This window comes from Camelus bactrianus, chromosome 16 (genome assembly GCF_048773025.1).
Source record: "Camelus bactrianus isolate YW-2024 breed Bactrian camel chromosome 16, ASM4877302v1, whole genome shotgun sequence".
Classification (NCBI taxonomy): domain Eukaryota; kingdom Metazoa; phylum Chordata; class Mammalia; order Artiodactyla; family Camelidae; genus Camelus; species Camelus bactrianus.
In genome coordinates this window covers 29,009,037-29,028,981 of record NC_133554.1, presented here as the reverse complement: position 1 = coordinate 29,028,981, position 19,945 = coordinate 29,009,037, and the positions used below count along the sequence as shown (strand labels likewise).

Sequence of the window (19,945 nt, the reverse complement as noted above, 5' to 3'; positions counted from 1 at the left end):
TGGCTGTCCCCAGGATCCAGCACTGGTGACCCACTCCTACTCTGCAGTGAGTTAACCCTTCCCCTGCCTCCTCACCGGAAATGGAGGCGGGGGTTCCAACATCCACCTCACCCCTGCATTTCCTCCTCTGGGCCAGGACCACCATTCCCTGGGACTGGCCCTCTGGTGGAGTGCTGCCTTCTATGTGTTCCCAGCTGGTCCCCTCAGCTACCTTGCAGAGGGCATCAGGACTTTAGGCATGACCCCTTCTCTGCCTCTCTGACACAGGATTGGAGGGCCCTGCTCTCTGCAAATCTCCTCCCACGTCTCAGCTGGAGGATGCTTGAGGCTCATGAGGTGCTTATCAGAAGTGCCAAATGCAAAACCAAGTGGGTGGGAGACTGTAGCCACTCTCCAGGTCTCCCCCTCCCCTCTGCTGCATCAGCATTTAAGGCAATAAGCCCACCATTAGCAAAGTTGCTCTTCAAACTCCGGGAGCCTGGAGTCCACTCTGCACAGGAAGCCTGGCCCAGACTGATCGTTATTGACAGAGAATTTATGGTGCTGACTCTGAGATGACAGCATGTTTCTTTCCCAGAGTCATCTCTCACCCACTTCGTATTTCTCTGAGCAAAGGAGGGAGCATAAAATCCCGAGGCTGTTTTTAAAGTAGAAAAATGGCTCAAAGAGACCCAGTAGTTCGACATGAGGAAGGGATAAGCAGACTAGAATCTAAAATAATCTCTGGCCTCTAGGGTTTAAGAGTGTGGTGAGCATAATCCTCAGAGACTGGGACAAGGCCCTTGGACCCAGCTGAAGTGTGAGGACCTCAGGGAGTCAGGTACCATGGGTCTAGTTCTCCTAGTCACACACTTTGTCATACTTGATGACGACACTTTGAGAAGACCTGGTTCCGGGAAGCATGACCCCAAAAGGATGGGCCAACAAAGGCCAGAGGCAGGGACTGTGAGAGGTGATGTGCTCTGTCCCGTGACTTGATTCATTCTTTGTCCTGCTGCCAACTTGCTCTTCTGCTCCTTATCCCACACATCACCTCCCCTGGTGTGTTTCTCCTGTTGGATGGCTCCAGGAATGGGGAGGAGGGGAATCTGAGGGCAGGTGGGACGTGGGAGGGCCATAAGCTGACTTCATCAAGACCTGACATTCAAGACACGGAGGCATAACGAAAGTGGTAGGAACATAAAGGTTCTTTATTGATCTGTTTATTAAGCAGTTTCCCAGAAGGAAGCTCGGGTATGCAAATCAGGTGCAGAGATGCAAAGACTCCTCGACATTCTTTACGGGGCTAAGCTCATCAGCCAGGGCCAGCAGGTTGGTCACCAGGGCATCCAGCAGCCCATAAACCTGGAAGAACAGGACGAACGTCACAGGCAAAGGCTCACTCTGATGAAAGCAGCTGCGTAAGGGAGCATCTCCCCACGCGGAGAGGTGTGCACACCTACACCACAGGGAACGGCTGGCCAGGGAAGACAACTAAAGTTGTACAGATAAAACTGAAACTTCTGTGGAACTTTTGTTTTTGCAAATAGTTTTATTTTTTGAGCCAGTCTAGGGTGGTAATCCTGCACTGGCCCCGTGGACACATGGAGAAATTAGAGTCTAGAGTGGTTGAAGGGGCAATTCCAAGGAGCAGTACCCATTTAGTCCCTTGGGGTGGCCCACCTCTACCCTGGCCTCCCAGAGACCAACTTTCATTCCATGTCCAGTACTGAAATGTCTCCAAGACTGTGCCCTCCAGTGGAGTTTCAGATCCTCACATTGGCTGCAAAGCCCCCCATGACCTTCTCCCTCTCGGACTCTGCCCTGTGGCCCTGAGGCCCACTCCCTCCTCTGCCTAGATGTCCACATGGCCACTCCTCACTTCTCTTCAAGTCCTTGCTCCATCTCACCTTCCAATGAGGCCTACCTACCCACTCCGGGGCCTTCCTCACCCCCAGCCCTGGTCTCTGTCTTTTTCCCCATAGTGCTCATCTATGTTATGTATTCATGAGGTCTGTCTCCAGCACTAGGATGCCCTTCACAAGTACAGCTCTGCTCCCATCACAGACGCAGGAGGCACTTATCGTTTGTGGGACAGACGGAATGAACAAGGGAGCTGAGGAAGGAACGCAGGGCAGGCGTAGAGTGAGGGGAGGGCTGAGTGCTAAGCTCGTGCCCTCACCTCAGTGTGCAGCCTCTGGGTGTATTTCTCCATGACCAGGGGATCTATGGGCTCCTGAGAAGAGGTGGCGCTGTCGGGGGCAGGGTCTTCCAAGAAAAGCCTGTCCCGACTTAAAGATTTCATCGGTTTCTTGTCATCCTTTGCTTTGAGCTTCTTGCTGTTTAAACGGTCCTGCTTAGAGAGAAGACGACATACACAGCCTTCAGCAGCTCCCGAGGGAGGTCCAGGACTTTCTCAAGGGTAGCTCACTAGGGAGCTGGAGCATCATGCTGGGGTCACCACCCACCCTCCACAGCCCCTTGATGCCCTCCCCAGCACCCCTAGGCCCAGACCATGGGCTACGTGCCTCTTTCCCAAGTGGCAGCTTGGCTCCTTTTTTATCCTCTTTGTCTTTGATTCCCAACTGCTGCTTCTTTTCCTGGGATGCCCCTTTTCGGTCCTCCTTCCCAACTCTCCCAGAAGTCACCTTCACTTCTGTGACAGGAGGTGATTTTCGATCTAAGGGAGGTGAATAGAAGACAAATGGCCTGTGGCCTAGCTGACCCCACAGGCAGGAGCTGGAAGAGCAGAGGCACCTGGGCCAGCAGGCAGAGAATCTCCAAAGACTGGGAGCAAGGCCCTGGTTCAGGCACACAACCTTGTGGTACAGGACTGGAGGGCAGGGGCGAGAGGCCTGAGATCTAGACCCAGCTCCGCCATTCCCCACATACGGCATGGCAAGTCACCTGACCTCTCTGGGGCTCCACCTGTAAAACGGGGACTGAACTAAGGTGATCACTAAGGTTGCCTCTGGGTTCCAAATTCTGGCAGTAGATAAAAGGGTAGCAGGAGGCCTAATCCATGGACCAACCTAACAGAGAGTCACCAGAAGGGTACGAATGGCTGAGGCACCCCTGCCACCTGGGTAGGGGATGGGAAAGACTACGTGGAGGTGTGGCTGCACGGTGTCTGACCTGGCTCTTCTGGCACATCCAAGTAGACGGTCTCCTTCTCAGGCAGGTCCAGCAGAGCCCTCAGCCACAGGGAGTAGCTCACCAGGTTGTCAATCACATCTCGCCACAGCTGCAAACTAGAGAGCAAAGTCTACTAGAGAAAAGCCATCACCCCTTATTTGCCCTTGAACTTGTAAAGGCTTGGTCCTTCCCTTCCAAGACACTGATGCCAGGAACTGCCATGGAAATGCAATGCCTCTGTCCAGCCAGCATCCTCACTGGCACCCGTGCAAGTGCTGGGATAGGGATCTGGGTTCCCTTGGGCAGCAGCAAAGAAAATGTGGCCTGGTACTAGGGTTAGGTCAGTCTTAAACTAACTCCATCTTGAAACTCTTGTCACACTTGGATCCAGTCCCACTGGAGGAGCCAGACCTGCATGAGATTCCCAGGATAAGGCTCCTGGGGATGTGTTCTGAAGGCCTTGCAAAAAGCCCCCATACCTATCTAAGCAAGATGCAAACAAGTGATGGGAAAGCTGGCAACCAAGTGAGGCTTTTCATGGAATAGGCCCCTCATCTCACTGCCCTCTGCTATCTCCTCTGGTCATTCCTCTCCTCTTTGAGAAGGAACAAGAAAAGAGGGGAAAAAAGAATTTAAGTGCTTACTCTGCTGTGACTCCTCCTCAGAGAGCAGCCAGTGCAGGGAGAGCAGCTGTAGGGGCTGCTGTGGCAGGTGCCAGAGCACAGAACAACTGCAGCATCTTTCAGCAACCCAATCGCAAGCAGAGCTTAGCCCCCTTGAATCCTGGGACTGCCTGCTCAGAACCCGTGGCGAGATGCCACAAAGGGAAAGGATGAGACCAGTTCTGGTGGGGGCACCTACCACATTTGGTATAGGAAGTCGGACTGCAACGGCCTCTGCTCCTGGAAAAGCTCCAGGGCCGCTTTGTTGAGCTTGATTAGGGCATCTTCTCTCTGGTTCTCCTCAGGGAGTGCCATCACTGCCTGGCAGGGTCAGAGGCACCATGGGCAACCGTTCTGCCCAAGACACCAAGGGTTCCTGTGTCCTCTAGTAATGGGCGTGGTGTGGTGAGGGCAGGTGGCCAGGAGGGGATGCAGCCATGGAGAGTCTGTCTGGGTGCCTCCCGTGGGAGCCTGGGTCCTCCCTCAGAAATCTGTACCCATGAACCCCTATCCAAGGTTTGCCAGGGCCAGAGATAGCCCCTCCAGTGGCCTAGGCACCTGAGACAAAGATTGATGAGCAAGAGATTGCTCTCTCCGGGCACTCAGAAGGTTGCTTCTCTGCCCACAGCATACAGCAAGCAGGGCATCTGGGGCCCTCCCTCGGTTCAGGCTGGAAGCACCGGCTCGCAGCTGTGCCAGGGCCATTCTCCACCAATCCACCCCCCAGGATTGGGGAGCCACCTTTCGGAAGTCCTCCAGGCAGAGGTTCCACTCGGGTAGGGGAAGGCCATCCAGCTCCCAGGGGCTCCTGGCGCTCTCCAGCTGTGGGCTCCCCTCCACCAGGATCTCCTCCATGATGCTCTTCTGCTGCAAACTCCTGGCCTCTGTTCCGGTCTTCTGGGACACAGCAGGATCTTGGGAGTCCCTGAGGGCCTCATTCTCCTGCTGGGGCAGCTGGGAGTCCAACGCTGGGCTCTTAAGGGGCGTAGAAGACTCGACGTTTGCCGAGGCCTCCTCCCAGCAGGCTGGCTGGGCCACGGCAGCCTGGGCCCTGGGGCCGAGCTGCTCCTCACCGCCTGGCCTGGCCTCCTCGGCCTTGGCGGGCAGGGTCATGTACTGGCGCCACAGTCCGTGCAAGCTTTGCACCACTTGGTACTGGTAATGCAGCTGTGACAAGAGACACAGGAAGACAGGTGATGGAGAGGCCAGGGCACGGGGCACCCAGAGCTGAGCGGGCCTGCTCCAGTTTACTGTTCCCTCGAGAGAGCTGAAGGAGGCAGGAGGAGGCCGGAGGAGGCCGGCAGGAGCAGCTGGGCCCAGAGGGGGTCCCCACTTCCCTTTCAAACTGGGCATCTCCAACTTAAAGCTTTTTTACATTTGGGCTTCCAAGTAAGATTGGATTTGAATTAAGGAGTTTTTGAAGCTCTGTTATCACCAAGCATCCATTTATACTAGCTAAGTTATCTTGGGTAAATTACTTAACCTCCCTGGGCCTCAGTTTCTTCCATGTAAGATGAGGATATAAATAGTACCCATCTCACAGGAGGGTGCTCAGAAGAGATCCTGGCACATCAAAGGGTTTGCTGTTATTTCCACCCGGGGCATGCACGAGGGGTGGGGGCCAGCACTGGGCCTGTACCCGAGGATTCCTATGGTGGAACAAGTCCTCCTCAGTGAGGTAGGCATCCACAGGCGAGTGTGCACGCTCCGGGGTCAGGACCCCCCTCAGCAGCTCCCGTAGCACGTTCTCCACAATGGTGACTGCTTCGTGGGAAGCCAGCTTGTTCTGCGGAAGGAAAGGTGGCTCAAGTGGCAGCTCGTGGTACTGAGCTGCAGCACCCATGCTGCATCGGCGTAGGGAGCCAGATCCCGCAGGACTTCGTGCCTTCCTAGGGTCAGGTTCCTGCCGCTATCTGTCTCACACACACACACACACACCCCTATTCCCAGACTCAAAACCCCGACTCCCCAAACATCCTTGTTCCTTAAAACAAGCTCAAAGGATCCAGAAGAAGGGCCAGATCCAGAAGAGGGGCCAGACCCAGAGAATCTGCTCCCTCGTTGGGGTAGGAGGTCACATAATCAGCATTTCCTCCCGGATTAAGAAGAAGGACAAGGGCCAGGGGGCCGCATCATTTGGACCCTGTGGAGAATGTGGCTTGGCGACACGGTCAGTGTCACAGAAATAGTGGAGGGGCAACTCAAGAGACAGGCCGGTCCTGTCGCCAGCAAGTGCAGTAGATGTTACCTGTGTCAAAATTACCTTTAGTCACCACGGGTTGAGCTCCAGCTGAAATAGCTGGCTTGTGTTTGGGGCCACCATGAATTTAAAAAGCGCAGCTTTCCACAGAATCCAACCGTCCTCTCCAGCTTTGCCTGGTTTTGAAGTCTTGCCAGTTAAATGCAACTCCACTGGATAGCACCAGACAACAGTGAACAGATACAGGGCCGGTGCGGAGGGGCATTCGTTGTTTGTCCTCAAGGAAGTAATTCCATGCAGTCTGTGTCGAGGCCCCATCTCATTTCTTTCTAATGCAGTGGGGGCCACGCATGGCGAAGCTCAAAGCTGCCCCTTCTCTCTCCTGTCCACCCATCTTTTACATCACAAAGCCCTGAGGAGGGTTTTTTGATCAAAAAAAGCTGCCTGTTTTTGAAAAACCCACCTCCTGGACTGGAGAAACAAGATCCCTGCAGGCAATGCTGGGAAGAACAGCAGGTTAACCTATGTAGTGTCCGCAAGGGTCAAGACCTGGGGTGGTCCCTTACCTCCAGGAACTTCCTCTCATCCCTAAAAACGTCCTGGGTCAGGGAGACTGCATGGAGATTGACCTGCAGGAGAGCACCTCCTAACAGAGTGGGATGGGTTCCAAACTCCCAACATTCCCTGAAGATCCCAGCATTCAAAGACTTGAAGAAGAAGGTAAAGTTTTTAGTTTCTCCAGGCAGAATCACACCTGAGAGGGACAGAGGCAGAGGTTTTCACCACTTGGGAACTGCTGAGCCCCAAGCCTGCGTGTATAAAGTTAACTAAGCTCCAGTTGGGGTGACCCACTGTCTTGGTTTGCCCAGGACTGAGGGGTTTCTTGGGATGTGGGACTTGCAGTGCTAAAACTAGGACAGTCCCAGGCAAGCAGAGACAGTTGGCTATCCCAGCCTCAGGCCTGTGCGTACAGCTAACCAAACCCTCTGAATGCTTCTGTTCACCAGTGGCTCACTCTGTGTTGTCAAGAGTTCCACCATTCCCACAACAGACATGAATAGTTGGGAGATGACATGCTTTGCAGAAGAAACAGGAGGGACAGGAGGGAAGAGGGGCTCACACTTGCAGGAGCTGGGCATTAGCTAGACTTTGGCTGCAGGAGGGGTGAGCAGGGCAGCTTCTCCTACGCACCTTCCCGATTGTTAAAGTAAAAGCACTGCATCCTGTTCCTCTTCAGGTCCTGGAAAGAGTCCAGCTGGGACCGCCGCCGCCAGTCGTACCAAATGGCCACTGTGCCGTTATTGACCACGGTCAGTTCCGAAGATGTTTTCTCCCCTTCTAGAGTTTCAAAGGTCAAGCGGACAGCAATTCCAACATGCCTCTAGGGAAAAAGGGGGTATGAGAGATGTCTCTGAGGGAGGTCCTGGCCTAGGGTGACCAACTCATCCTCGTTTGCCGGGTCTTTTCTGGGTTTGGCACTGATAGTCTCATGTCCCGGGCCCCCAGGGCCTGGCCATGCTCAAACAAGTAGGCATCATACCCCACTAGTGGCTGTGTCTGAGGCTGCCATCAACAGTAAAAGAAGAAACAAAACAGATTTTATATCTGATGAACGTTTCTGCTCGTTAGCATCTGAAGAATATTTAAAAATCTTCATACTTGTTTGAGAAGGTTTGCTTTTTTACATACTAGGGACTAGGTACAAATTGGGCAGCTTGTGACACTCCTGTCAGCCTTGTGATTTTATTCTGGCTCAAGTCAGCATTACTGCTACCATTTTCAGACATATGCTGAAAGCATGACCAGATGAAAATGCAAGGAGACCGTGCAGGCTCCTTGGGACTGCCACAGTCACCTTGGGACCACCCTTCCCACAGGTACACAAGGGCGAAGGCGGTTTTACCTTGTCCTCTGGGTTATTGCCTTGGATCCAGCAAGCTGGCTTCCCACAGAACAGCAGAGAAGGGCCAAGAACAGGCATGGGGACCACATCAGGGTAATTGGCCATTACGTCTCTGTTAAGAAAAACCAAGGACTTATTTTTGCTGACGCTGTCAGTCTTGCCATACGAAGGCCACGGAAAGGGGTGCCAGGAAGTCTGGAGGTGTGCTCGGCTCTGCCCTCCAGTGGAGTGGCATCAGTTCCAGGCCTGTCGGTGGAGGTTCCTGGACATAAAGAGACTCTGCAGGTAGGGCCATGCAGTGTGTGCAGCACTGGGAGTGGGGGTGCATTTATGAGCAAACGACTGTCTAGGAAATCCCCACTAGGAGCTGGTTGCTGGAAGAGAACAGATGGCAATAGTAAAGCGAGCACAGGTGTTCGAATGGGCTAGAGGAGGGGGTGGCAGCCACCAGAGAGGCTGGGATGGGGACACCCTGATTTCAGGGAGGGCAGCCTGCCTTGTAATACTTGTGGGTGCTGGGGAAGCCACACTCGCCAACCTCTCTCCCTAGGGCCCAGGCCCAACTCACAAGTTCACTGTGTCTTCAGAGGAGCTTTCCTGGCTCCTTTCAAACCCTGAATAGTCTTCCACCGTAACAGCTGAGAAAGGCCGCCCTCTGCCCACCACCTCCAGGCCATCAATAGCCTCAGAGAGACCGAGAAAGGAAAGATTAGCTGACTTCAGACACGTGCCACCCTAAGGGGTACAGACTAGGCACAGAGGCCTGACCAACCTGCTGGCTAAAATCCAGTTTTGCCATGATGCTCTGCAGCTCCTTGCGTCGGTAGATCAGAAACAGACTCCGATCCCAAGAGTAGCGGTACCAAGCATCCTTCTGGGCCAGCAATCCTAGAGCAGGGTCCAAGGACCTTCAGCACGGGCTGCTGCCATGCCCCCTTCCACACCCACCCTCTAGGGCTCTGAGCACCATTTCTGGGAAAGGTGAAAATACCACGTCCCTGTGAGCTGGCTCCCGGCCTCCTGGCCCCACACCTACTACCTCAGCAGCCCCACACACGACTCCTGCAAAATCAGCTTCCAAACTGTCAAAAGTTCGGATTATAATAAAAATAACAAAAACAGCTACCTTTTATTGGGTGTTTAACCATGGACCAGAACCTCTTAATATACATCGTGTCTCATTTAACCCTCTCACAACCACAGGAGTACTTTACAGCTGGGGAACTGAGGGCCAGACAGATTAAACAGCTCACTGGCATTCACAAACTGAGCACAGCTGGGATCTGAACCCAGGCAGTGAGGCAGCCTTTAGAGCAGTGCTGCCCATTAGAAATATCATACAATCCACAAATGCAAGCCACATATACGTAATTTAAAATTTTCCAGATGCCACATTAAAAAAGGTAAGAAGAAACAGATAGAATTAATTTTAGTAATATAGTTTAACCCACTATATTTAAAATATTATTTCAACATATAATTAATACAAAAATGATTAATAAAATTTATTTTTCCACACTGATCATTGAAACCCAGTGCGTAGTTCACACCCACAGCACATCTCTGTTCAAACTAGCCACATTCCAGGTGCTCAGCAATCATGGAGGCTCGTGGCTCCACACAGACGGGGCGGCCCTAGATCATACGCTTCCCCCCACTCCTCCCACCCCTGCTACTGGGGTCTCAGTGAAGAGGGGTCCAGACCTCCACAGGTTAGGAGACTGGATCCCAGGTCGGTATCACCCCAGAGCCCTGATCTCTTGCACCTGAGGCCAGTCACAAGCTGCTGGTTCATTTACAGCCCGCTTCTCACCCATCTCCGCCTGGATGGAGCGCGGCTTCTTGATGTGAGTGATTGGTTCCACCAGGCCACGCTGAGTTTTTGTCTTCGTCATTACCAGACCTGTCATTTCATCTCCCAAGTATTCCAGTCGACTCCAGAACCCACTGCCCTGGTGATGGAAGACAGATGAGTCACATCACCTGACCACCTTAAAGAGAGGCTGGGGGTGGGGCCTGGGAGGACAAGAGCTCCATAGACCACAGATGCTCTCTGTGGGGGGTTCGCACTGCCCCGAGAGCAGGAGGGAAGCACCCACATTCTTGTTTTTAGGCTGTGCCCCAGACAGTGTGGGTTGGTCCTGGGGACTACACTGACATACCAGAAAACACCATGGCACCCTGGGGGTTCTGAAAGTTGAAGCTTACCCTTCAGGAGACAACACTACGATGAAGACTATTCTAATAACTTAGTGCCTGCGATATCTTTCTCCTCAAACTAACAGTGACCACCACAGGCTGAATTACTTACCTAGACAGCCCTGAATGATCAGTAATAGGGCCAATAATAGAATTTAGCAAAAGCCTTGAGGCTTAACAATGCTTTGCACTGGATAGTTTTTTTTTTTTTCATTTGTTTTTTTTTTGTCCCCAGCTGCCCAGACCCCTCCTCACAGGGTACTTACCTTCCCACCAGGCCCTACTGAAAGTGTTCGGTCAATGAGCTCCCGTTCCTCCTGGATCTGTCTGTAGGTCTCCCCCGTGTGCATCAGTAGCTCACCAACCGGCTTCTTCAGCCGTTCTAGAGAGAGCCAAGCATGCAGCCCTTCCACCAAATCAGCACAAGCAGGGACCCGAGCATCCTGCACTGGTCAGCTCCATTCACTGGGCTGATTTCATGACCCACTAAGAGCAAGCACTTGGGAGTACATGGCTGAAACGTGATCAGCCTGGAGGTGGGGGGAAAGAAAAAACACAGCAGCAGAGCCTCGATGCCCATGAGGCCAGGCAGGAGCCCCGTCCACTGTACTCACTGCTGAGGGCTTCCTGCTGCTTCCTCCGCAGGGCTATGTTGCGCTGCCAGTTTTTCAGAAAGTTGTGCTGAACAGGTGGGGCCCAGGGAGGATGTGCCTTCTCTTCTCTGGGGGCTTCCTGCTTCAGCTCTTCCTCAGCTGAGATGAGGGTCATCAGACAGGGCGGAGTGTGTATCAGCTCAGCTAGCTGAAAAGGGCAGCGTGGGTGTGGAGGGTGGAGAGAAGGTGCAGAACCGGGGCTGAGCAGGCGTCTCCAGGCCTAAATCCCTGCCGTCCTCCCTCTCTGCTGAATCCCTACTCTCTACGACTCTAAAATAGCAAGTGACAGAAAACAAATAGCAGAACCAGAGGGCCATGGAAGCTGCTGCCAGTCCCCTTTCCCCCAGAATGGAAGCCCTCGTTCAGAGATTGTGGCCAATATCCTCCTGTGTGTGTCCTCACGGCCGGCGTTGACACCTCACCTGCAGGGTGACCCAGCCATTTTAATGAAACTCCAGGCCTCTTAGCACCTGACCAATCAGAGATTCTTTGCCAGGAGCCAGGGAAGTGAAGGAACTGAGAAACAGAAGCGTTGCATGATAGGAAAGTCAGAAAGACAGGGCCCTAGGAGCTGTGGGAAGCCACCCTTCTCCATCACGTGGACTGAGGAGGAGAGCAGGCCAGTCTTTGGAGAAGCTGGGAAATAAAGCCAGGGCACAGAGGAGCAGAGGGCAATGAGGGAGCGTGGGCCTCAGCCTGATGCCCTTCTGGGCTCAGTCTGACTGGAGCCAGACACACTATCACTTTGTGTTCCTTGAAGCACTTCTGTATCCTTATAGTGAATTCCTGACTTCAGCTGAAACTATTTTATGTTGGCTTTACTATTTTGAGGGAAGGGTCACTTATCACCTCAGAGTCTGGTTCCCAGAGACTGGACCGTCTCTGTGACCCCAGTCCCACCTGACTCTTCCAGGTGGTGAGACTGAAATGACTTCAGTGACTACTCTCCCCAGACAGCTCTGTACAAATGAACCTGAGTGTTCCCTTGAGCGACTGCAATTCTCTTAAAGTCCTGGAGACTCCCCAAGATGTGGTGGGGCAGGATCTGGTCACTGCTATGGAAGATGTCACCCGGCCCTGGGGGTAAGAAGAGGAGGGAGAAAGACAAGCTGTAGCCAGCTGGTATAAATGATTCAAGGGGACCCGGCTTTCTCTCTGGGATGACCCATGAATTCAGATGCCAGGGCCAAGGCTGGGCATACCAGAGTAGTCCAGTGGCTTTGTGGCTGCATCTGGAGTAGCAGGATGTGCTACTAAGTGGCAGACTTTCCTCCTACAATCCTTGGGTTTAAGTTTACGGATGATAAATTTCTGGGTAATGACAGGTTTATCTTCTGTTTCAGTTAGGCGAGGGATGTGTTGCTAAAAAGAAATAAAACAGGAGATTCCATGTGAGATAATGCCTGTGTGACAGGTAAGAGATTTAGTAATGTCCTGGGGAAAGAAAACAACACCTTATGCCTCCAGACAGTTCAGGTGAGAAGTGGCTGACTCTTCTGGGTGAAGCATGGTGTTATCTCCATCTGTAACTTTTTTTTTCCCAAATAATCTTTACTTTTTAAAAATTATTTTTTATGTTCTGCAATATAATGTGTATGTGCAGTCAAACTAATAATTCTACATAATGAAACTGAAAAAGGGGGAAAAATAAAGTACTTACAGAGGCTAAAAAGATTGAACCCACAACCTTGCGCATGCTAAGCACACACTCTACCACTGAGCTATACCTTCCCCTGCTACATCTGTAACTTTGCTTCTTAAACTCATCTTCAGCACTTGCCTCTATGGGAAGCAAATTACTTTATTTCTCATTTCCCTGCGGTTCTATATGAATCTCAGAAATATTACAACAAACATGGTAAACTCCTTTCAATGCAAAAGTGAAGAGATTCGTGTCCAATGGCTTTTCCCATGGAATTAGACACTCCCTCTGAGTAGGGAGGCAGTGGACAGACAATGGACACAGTTGATGTTCTAGACCACCCAGGCTGGCAGGGAGAAGATCTCGCAGTAAGGGATCTCTAGACTTCATCCTTACTTTCCTCAAGTCTTCCGTCTTAATGGCTAAGGCAAGAACGTCATCTCCTTGTAAAACATTGCTAACAGGTTCAGGTTCTTCCTGAATGGGGGGTGTGGGCTGTTCAGGGACCTTTGCCCGCTTCTTTTCTGAAGAGAAGAAGAAAGTTCAAGTGCTTAAAAACAAATATATATCCAGCAATCCCACTCCTGGGTATATATCCAGAAGGAACTCTAATTCAAAAAGATACATGCACCCCAATATTCATAGCAATACTATATACAATAGCCAAGATATGGAAAAAACCTAAATGTCCACTGACAGGCAACTGGATAAAGAAGTGGTGGTATATTTATACAACGGAATACTACTCAGCCATAAAAATTAATAAAATAATGCCATTTACAGCAACATGGATGGACCTGGAGATCATCATTCTAAGTGAAGTAAGCCAGAAAGAAAAAGAAAAATACCATTTGATATTAGTTATATGTGGAATCTAAAAAAAAGACACAAATGAACTTATTTACAAAACAGAAACAGATTCACAGGCACAGAAAACAAACTTATGATTACTGGGGGGAAAGGGAGTGGGAAAAGATGAACTGGAAGTTTGAGATTTGCAGATACCAACTACTGTATACAAAATAGATAAACAATAAGTTTCTACTGTATAGCACAGGGAACTATATTTAGTATCTTGTAGTAACCTATTATGAAAAAGAATATATGTATGTGTAACTGAAACATGATGCTGTACACCAGAAATTGACACATTGTAAACTGACTATACTTCAGTTTTTTTAAAAGTGAAAAAAATACAAAAAAGTAGATATATATTAGACTGCATGGTGGGGGCAGGTCTGGTTACCTGGATGGACAGCGGAGGCTGCCAAGGTGGCCAGGCAGTAATTTGCTGGGACGACAGGAGTTCTCTCTTATAGACCCCCCTACCCACTCCCCTGGCCCACCACAGTGACTGAGGCTTCTGCAGCTGGAATTGAGATCAGATGACGTTCCGTTCCAGGCTGTGCTACTTATAAGCTAGACAACCTTGGGTACATCACTTAACCTCTCCTGGTCTGTCTTCTCTTTTGTAAAAAGAGGAACCTAGACAAAATCAGAGGTTCCCAAATATTAGTCAAGTGTCTGCCTCAGAATCTCCCGGGGAGTTTTACAAATACAGCTTTCTGAGCCAGGGCCTGAAGAACTGTGTGTTAAAAGCCCCCGAGGTGGCTGATACACAGTGGTTTGGGACAAGTGGACTAGATGCTTTCTCACACTCCTCCCTCCACTACTGGCACAATCCATTCTTCTGGGTGAAGGCTCTGGGTTTCTTAAGACACTGGTTAAAATTCAGATGCTCTGGGGGAAGCAGGACATTTACCACTGACCACTTATTTCACATTCTTTCATTTAATAAATACTGTTTAAGCATCTTCTACGTGCCAGGCACTGTGCTAGGCTTTGGGGCTATTAGGCAAAGTCTTAGGCTTTAAAGGGCACACGCCTGTGGGAGACAAGATTGTTAAACAGACTGAACTAGGGTTATGATGGGACCATCCTGGGGGCCCCAGTCTAGTGTATGGGGTGGTCAGGGAGGGCTTCCTAAGGAGGTGATTAGACTGAGAGCTGAAGGAGGAAGAGCGACAAGGGAAAGGGCACTGGAGAACAGGCATTCCAAACGGAACAGCATGAAGAGGCCTAGAGGCAAGAGAGAAGGGAGCACAGCTGGAACTTAAAGCGTGTGTTTTTAAATAGCTGGAGTGTGGCGAGGTGAGAGGTAGGAGGCAGTGTCTCAAGAGGGAGGTAGGAGCCATTTCACAAAGAGCTTAGTGAGCTGTGGAAAGGACTTCAATTTTTACCCTGTGGCCCTGACACGGCAAGGAACGGGTTAGGGGGTGCAAGGCCGACCACTCAATTATTGAGGAGTCTACTGTGGTAATGAAGTGGTGGACAGAAGTGGCCTGGAGAAAATGGAGCAATGTGAGCCTATTTCTCCCACGTGCCACACCAGAAATCAGCACTGAGAATTCGTGGGGCAGAAGCAAGTTCTCTCTGGCGAGGACACACTCCCTGCCTTCCTTCCACAGAGGCGGGTCAACAGTTTCAAATGCATCTTGTTTCTTTGGACAGTATCCTCCTGTCTGCTGTCCTCTGGTTCAGAAAGATTTGATGTAAACCCCCACACAAAGTAATCAAAACCTAAGTCCTGCCTTTAAGGACTTTAAAACATAACTTGGTTTTGTCCATTGCTTCTCACAGTATTCTAATTTTTAAGAAGCAGTATCATTAAAACATCAAGGCAGGTGTTTGGGTTACCAAAATCAAACTCTTTTTTAGAAAATGCCCATATAGTTAGTGGCAAAAAAGCCTCAAGCCAGAATCATTCTAAACCTAACTCTAAATTTAGCCTATCAGCCAGAGTCCATCTCTCCATCTCCTCAGCAATGAGGTCAGCAGAAACTCGGGACCATCTATCAGTTAAGCCACACGGCCCTGCACACACAAACACACATGGGGCTGAATGGCTTGACCTCGAGTTCTGGTCCCATCCCTGCCATTTGTGGAGATGCAGGCTTATGTTTTGAGTTCTACCACTGCTCTCCCCTTTACACAAAGCCACCAAAGTTGGTGGTAGCCCAAGAGAGTCAGTACCAGTTGAAGGTCTACTTTTATGGGTATTTTGGTATTGTTTATATTCTCCAGGAGATTTGCTTCCTCTGCCCATCACCCTGGCTGGTTCTACATCTTCCCTAGGGATTAAACATCTCTGGATATGTGTTTTTTACTGATGGGTATATAATTACCATGTATAAATTTATAAACCTTCAACATTGCTGAAGATTTCTGAAATAATAAAACTCTGGTCTGTATTGAGTGTAGTTCTGTACTGCTCTATTACTGCATACAGTCAGGGGATGGTATGTTAATAAAATATTCATAGCAAGGATATATACATTTTAAACTTCAGTTCGCCATAGAGAATGTGAATATTTACCAAGCACCTTCTATGTACTATAAATTACAGAGAAGATGGTATAAAACGTTAAGATATGACTCCTTCTCTTAGGAACTGAAAAATGCAGCAGACACCAGTACACACCAACCATAATCTAAGAGCCTAAATTAGTGGGCACAGACAATAGCTTTGGCTACACATCAAAGAAGGAACAGATGGATGTAGATTATACAGTTAGGGCCCTAAGGAAAGGTTCAGAAGAGCAGCTGCAGGGGTCAGAGGCTGCTTCACAGGCTAAGTCAGACCGTGAAGGACAGGAAGGCTTTGCACAGGCAGAGCAGCCAACAGAGGTGTTCCAGGCGAGGTCACAATCAGACCAAAGGTGGAGGCAGGACTAAGCATGGCAAATGTGAGGCATGGTGACACAGAAGGCCTGTAGAGGAGGCAGGGGCAATATTGGGGATGAGAGGGAAACCAGGGAATCATGGCTTTGTAAATTAAGTCTGAAGCATCTGATCTTCCTCTGTCAGCAGGAAGGAGGTTTGGTTCAGAAGTGTGAGTTGATGAAAGCAGCATTTCAGAGTGACACATCCAATGAGGGTAAGCTAGGTGGACAGAGGGGCAGAGGAAAGTTGGGGAGACCAGGCAGAAAGAACGATCTTGTGGGGGTCAGTTCAGGACCTGTGGGAGGTTTCCACAGGGTCGAGGTATGTCTCACTACTGATCCTGGAGAGGCCCAGTTATTTCCAGTTCTTTGGTCCAGAAACCCAAGCTGAGTGGGGCTCTTGGTGAGCCACATAGCTGGCATTCTGCCTTGATCCTGAGAGCTGTGAGGGGGTCAGAGACCAGCCTCCTCGCACGGGGCAGTCAGGTGACACCTCTGCTGGAGCGAGCCCAGGCAGCTGGAAGCAAGGTGCTCAGATGGGGTGGGATGTGCAGGCTAGGGAAAGGGGTTTGGGGAGTTATGGAGGAAGAAGAAACCTGGACTCTTGTTTTTCTGCTTCTTGTTTCATCTAAATGTTATTTTTTTTTAGTGTTAAGTCTTTGGGAAATTCTGACCTCTTGGGTTGCACTGAGGGAACCAAGGGAGGGGCGGTCCCCAACAGGGCTGAGCTTTAATTGATGGTGGAGAGCAATCTGGTACTGCTGGGAGTCTTCCCAGTTTCTTAGCAACAAGAGCAGGGAAAAAGCTCAGAGTCAAAAGGGCTCAGGTCCCTAAATAGGTTTAAAGTCACAATATTTCCTTGCCTTTTCACTATAATTCAGAGACTTTGGAGAAACATGGCAAAAGGTTACCTTTGTCGATTAGCTTTACTATACTGAGGGGGGAGAAAGTATTGCCTTGCTACATTAGAGGCTTCGCCTGAGATATTTAAAAGGAAAAAAGGTATCTTGCATGCTAAACACTTCTGCCTCACCTTGACTCATGTTCTTAACTCAAGGGCTATTTAACAAACTAAATTTCCTCTTATTAAAAATAAACATGCAGTAAAATAAAAAAAACTTTCCTTGATTTGTTCACAGACTAAAGTTCAAATCTGATAAGATCCCCAGAAACTAGGTGAGCAGGAGGCAGAAGCTAGGAAAGACCTTGACTGCCCTTGGGAAAAAAGACCGGCTATTTTTTTTTCTCTCTTAACTGTTAAAAAGCATATCATGAAAGAGCATCTCAATGTAGCCTACATTGGCCTTTAATACTATGAAGAAGCATTAAAGGAAGCCATTCTTTCCAGGCCTCCCAGGGAACCTTACTGAATCCAGGCCTGCCCCCTCCTCACACTGAGCTGGCCCCACGATCTGAGGCTGGGTCTCCCCAGGGCCTGCAATGGCATGCGGACTTTCTGACCTAGCATGTAAAGCCCTTTTGTGGTCTGGTCCCTGCCCACCTGTGCAGTCCCCTCTGGCTCCCTTCCCCCTTCTCCACAGCCACTACCTCTGCCCTGGCCATCAATGTCACAGTTCCACGCCTCAGCTGATGCTGCTCCCTAGACCTGGAGAAGCAAATCGCTTTTTTGTTTGTGTGATTAGCCATAGATATAATTTTCAGAAAACTTCCCCTTCTCATTCTACCATCCAAGGCCTGGGTCTGGGTCTATGGGCACCTATATCACAGCCTTTATACTTGACTGGCTACTCCTCCGCGAGTCCACTAGGCTCCATTCTCTGAGGTCTAGGGTAACTGAGAGCCTTGTTGCCCAGCACTGTGCCTGCACACAGAACGCCCTCAATAAATGCAAACAGCAAAAGCAGACTAAAGAGGAAGTGTGCTGCAAATAGGAACATGTTCACGGGGGTCAGCCTGCTGTCAGGCACCCTGGGTGGGGTACTACCACCAGCAACCAGAGGCCAGGAAGCAAGCATGTCCAGTGACTGTCCTGGTTAAACAAGTGGGAGAGGTGTTAATCTGGCTGGAAAGGGCGCGTGGTGGGAAAAGGTTCAGAAACAGAACTGGCCAAGTTAGGCATTTCTTCGGTTTTTCCAGTAGGATTCTTAGGTGACACACACGCTCCCCCCAAAGAATCCCAAGAAGGTTGTTGTTTTTACCACCTCAACATATTTTTTGCATTCTTTCCTGAATTTCTATTCCCAAGGACCCCATGTCTTGGCCCTTCTAATCTTAAACTCTTTCCTGGCTCCTCCCCACATTCCCAGGCAAAGAATTCTGCCTTCTGTGTCCCACCCTAGAATATTGTTCAAGGTCTCCTTGCCTTCCTTCCCCAGGCCATCTCTCCAGCAACCGATCCCTGAGGCCTCTGCCAGTCCCCAGCTCCCTATGTCCCCATCCTCAAGGTCCCAGCGTCCTGTGCTCCCCTCCCCTGAAGGTCCCTGCCTTGTACATAATCCCCAAGGGCCAAAGCACTGTGCCCTCTCCCTTCAGGGATCACTGCCTTGTCCATCTAAGGTATGGGGTACGCCTTGTCCCCCACTCCATTCCCATGTGATCTTTACCTCCATCCTGGTGTCACCCCCATCCTCCAGGCCCCTTGTCGTGAATCCCAAGAACCCCTGCCCCTGTCGGGCTTTCCTGAGCTCCCAAGGCAGTCAGCGCCAACCTTTCAGGCTCTCTGAGGCCTCCGAGAATCTGTTTGTAGGTATTCTGTGGCGGGATTCCTTCTTTAGAGACTTCATGGTGCCGCCCGGGAGGTGAGTGTGGCTCAGCGCCGCGGGGCTCCGGAAAATCAAGGCTGTTTGGTGACCCCCGCGACCCTGCGCGCCCCTGCGCGCCCCCGCGCGCCGGCATCCGCCGGCGCGTCCATAGCAACCCACCGAACAACTTGGGTGGAGACTGCTCGGAAGCCACCTTTTTCATCAGGCCGCGCCCATCGCCTGCCGCTCCTCCGGCGCCGACCCTGACGTCACAGGCGGCGCCGGTGAGCGCCGTGACGTCACCAGCCAGGCGGGGCGGGGCGGGGCGCCGGGGAGAGGAGACGCAGGGGGCAGAGGGAGGGAAGCGGAGGCTGAGGGCGGGGAAGGCAGGGTTCCGCGACCCTGCCGGCTCTTTCCCCGCTGCCCTCGCGCTTGCCGGCGTCTGCCGCCCGGCTCCGGTTAACTCTCGGCCCTTCTGCATAACCGCCATGAGGTCGATCCTTTCACGCCGTGCAGAAAACCCCTTGATGGTTTCCCATGGATTTCAGTTGCCCTGTGGCCGCTGCCTATTCCCTACACGCGCCAGGTGACCTACCCTAGCCACTCTCGCTGCAGCCACTTTGGTTTTGCTTCACTTCCCAGACAAGTCAAGCTTTTACCTCGACTTGGGGACTTGGGGCCTTCTCACACGTCGGTTTCAGTCCTTGGGGATGCTGCGCTTAACATGCCCCCTCCAATTTAAAGGAGCCCTGTTATCTCAACTTTAAATGCACCCTGTATATATGTATATTTTTTGGAGTCCTAAGGCATTCTGGAATTATTGGATTTAAGTGGCTGGCTCTCTTCAAGCTCTCTATAAGAAGATAAACGTCTTGAGAGTAGGGATAGCTTGTCCGTTGTCCCCATCCCAACTCAAAGTTTAGCACATAGTAGTGGCTTACAAACTGTGAAATAATGAAGGGTCTCTAGAGCAGGACAGAACTGGGTTCCAATCTCAGCTCTCCCTGTTTCCTAGCTATGTGTTCTTAGGCCAGTCCCTTGACCTCTTTGAGCCACAATCTTCTCATTTATAAAGTGGAGGTCATAATGCCTCCCACACAGGGCCTGTAAGGATTAACTGAGAGTATGCATTTAAACTACTTAACACA

At 50.8% G+C, this 19,945-nt stretch overlaps 1 protein-coding gene across 2 annotated transcripts; it reads right to left on the bottom strand.

Moving 5' to 3' along the window:
• Nucleotides 1-1,169: 1,169 nt before the first annotated feature.
• Nucleotides 1,170-19,095, bottom strand: MYCBPAP (MYCBP associated protein). Of its 2 annotated transcripts, none has more exons than XM_074342788.1 (19): nucleotides 18,978-19,095; nucleotides 12,770-12,897; nucleotides 11,934-12,093; nucleotides 11,705-11,808; nucleotides 10,693-10,879; nucleotides 10,345-10,460; nucleotides 9,693-9,831; nucleotides 8,652-8,767; nucleotides 8,448-8,563; nucleotides 7,880-7,991; nucleotides 7,168-7,357; nucleotides 6,543-6,730; nucleotides 5,416-5,562; nucleotides 4,518-4,943; nucleotides 3,976-4,097; nucleotides 3,115-3,230; nucleotides 2,508-2,659; nucleotides 2,162-2,332; nucleotides 1,170-1,344 (listed from the first exon to the last, which is right to left on the bottom strand). In XM_074342788.1, the coding sequence occupies exons 1-19, from the start codon at nucleotides 19,018-19,020 to the stop codon at nucleotides 1,243-1,245; spliced, it is 2,835 nt and encodes a 944-aa protein (XP_074198889.1). In that variant the 5' UTR covers nucleotides 19,021-19,095; the 3' UTR covers nucleotides 1,170-1,242. The 2 variants fall into 2 exon arrangements, with proteins under 2 accessions (XP_074198889.1, XP_010947897.2); XM_010949595.3 differs by having other exon boundaries at nucleotides 18,764-19,074.
• Between the last annotated feature and the right edge of the window lie 850 nt (nucleotides 19,096-19,945).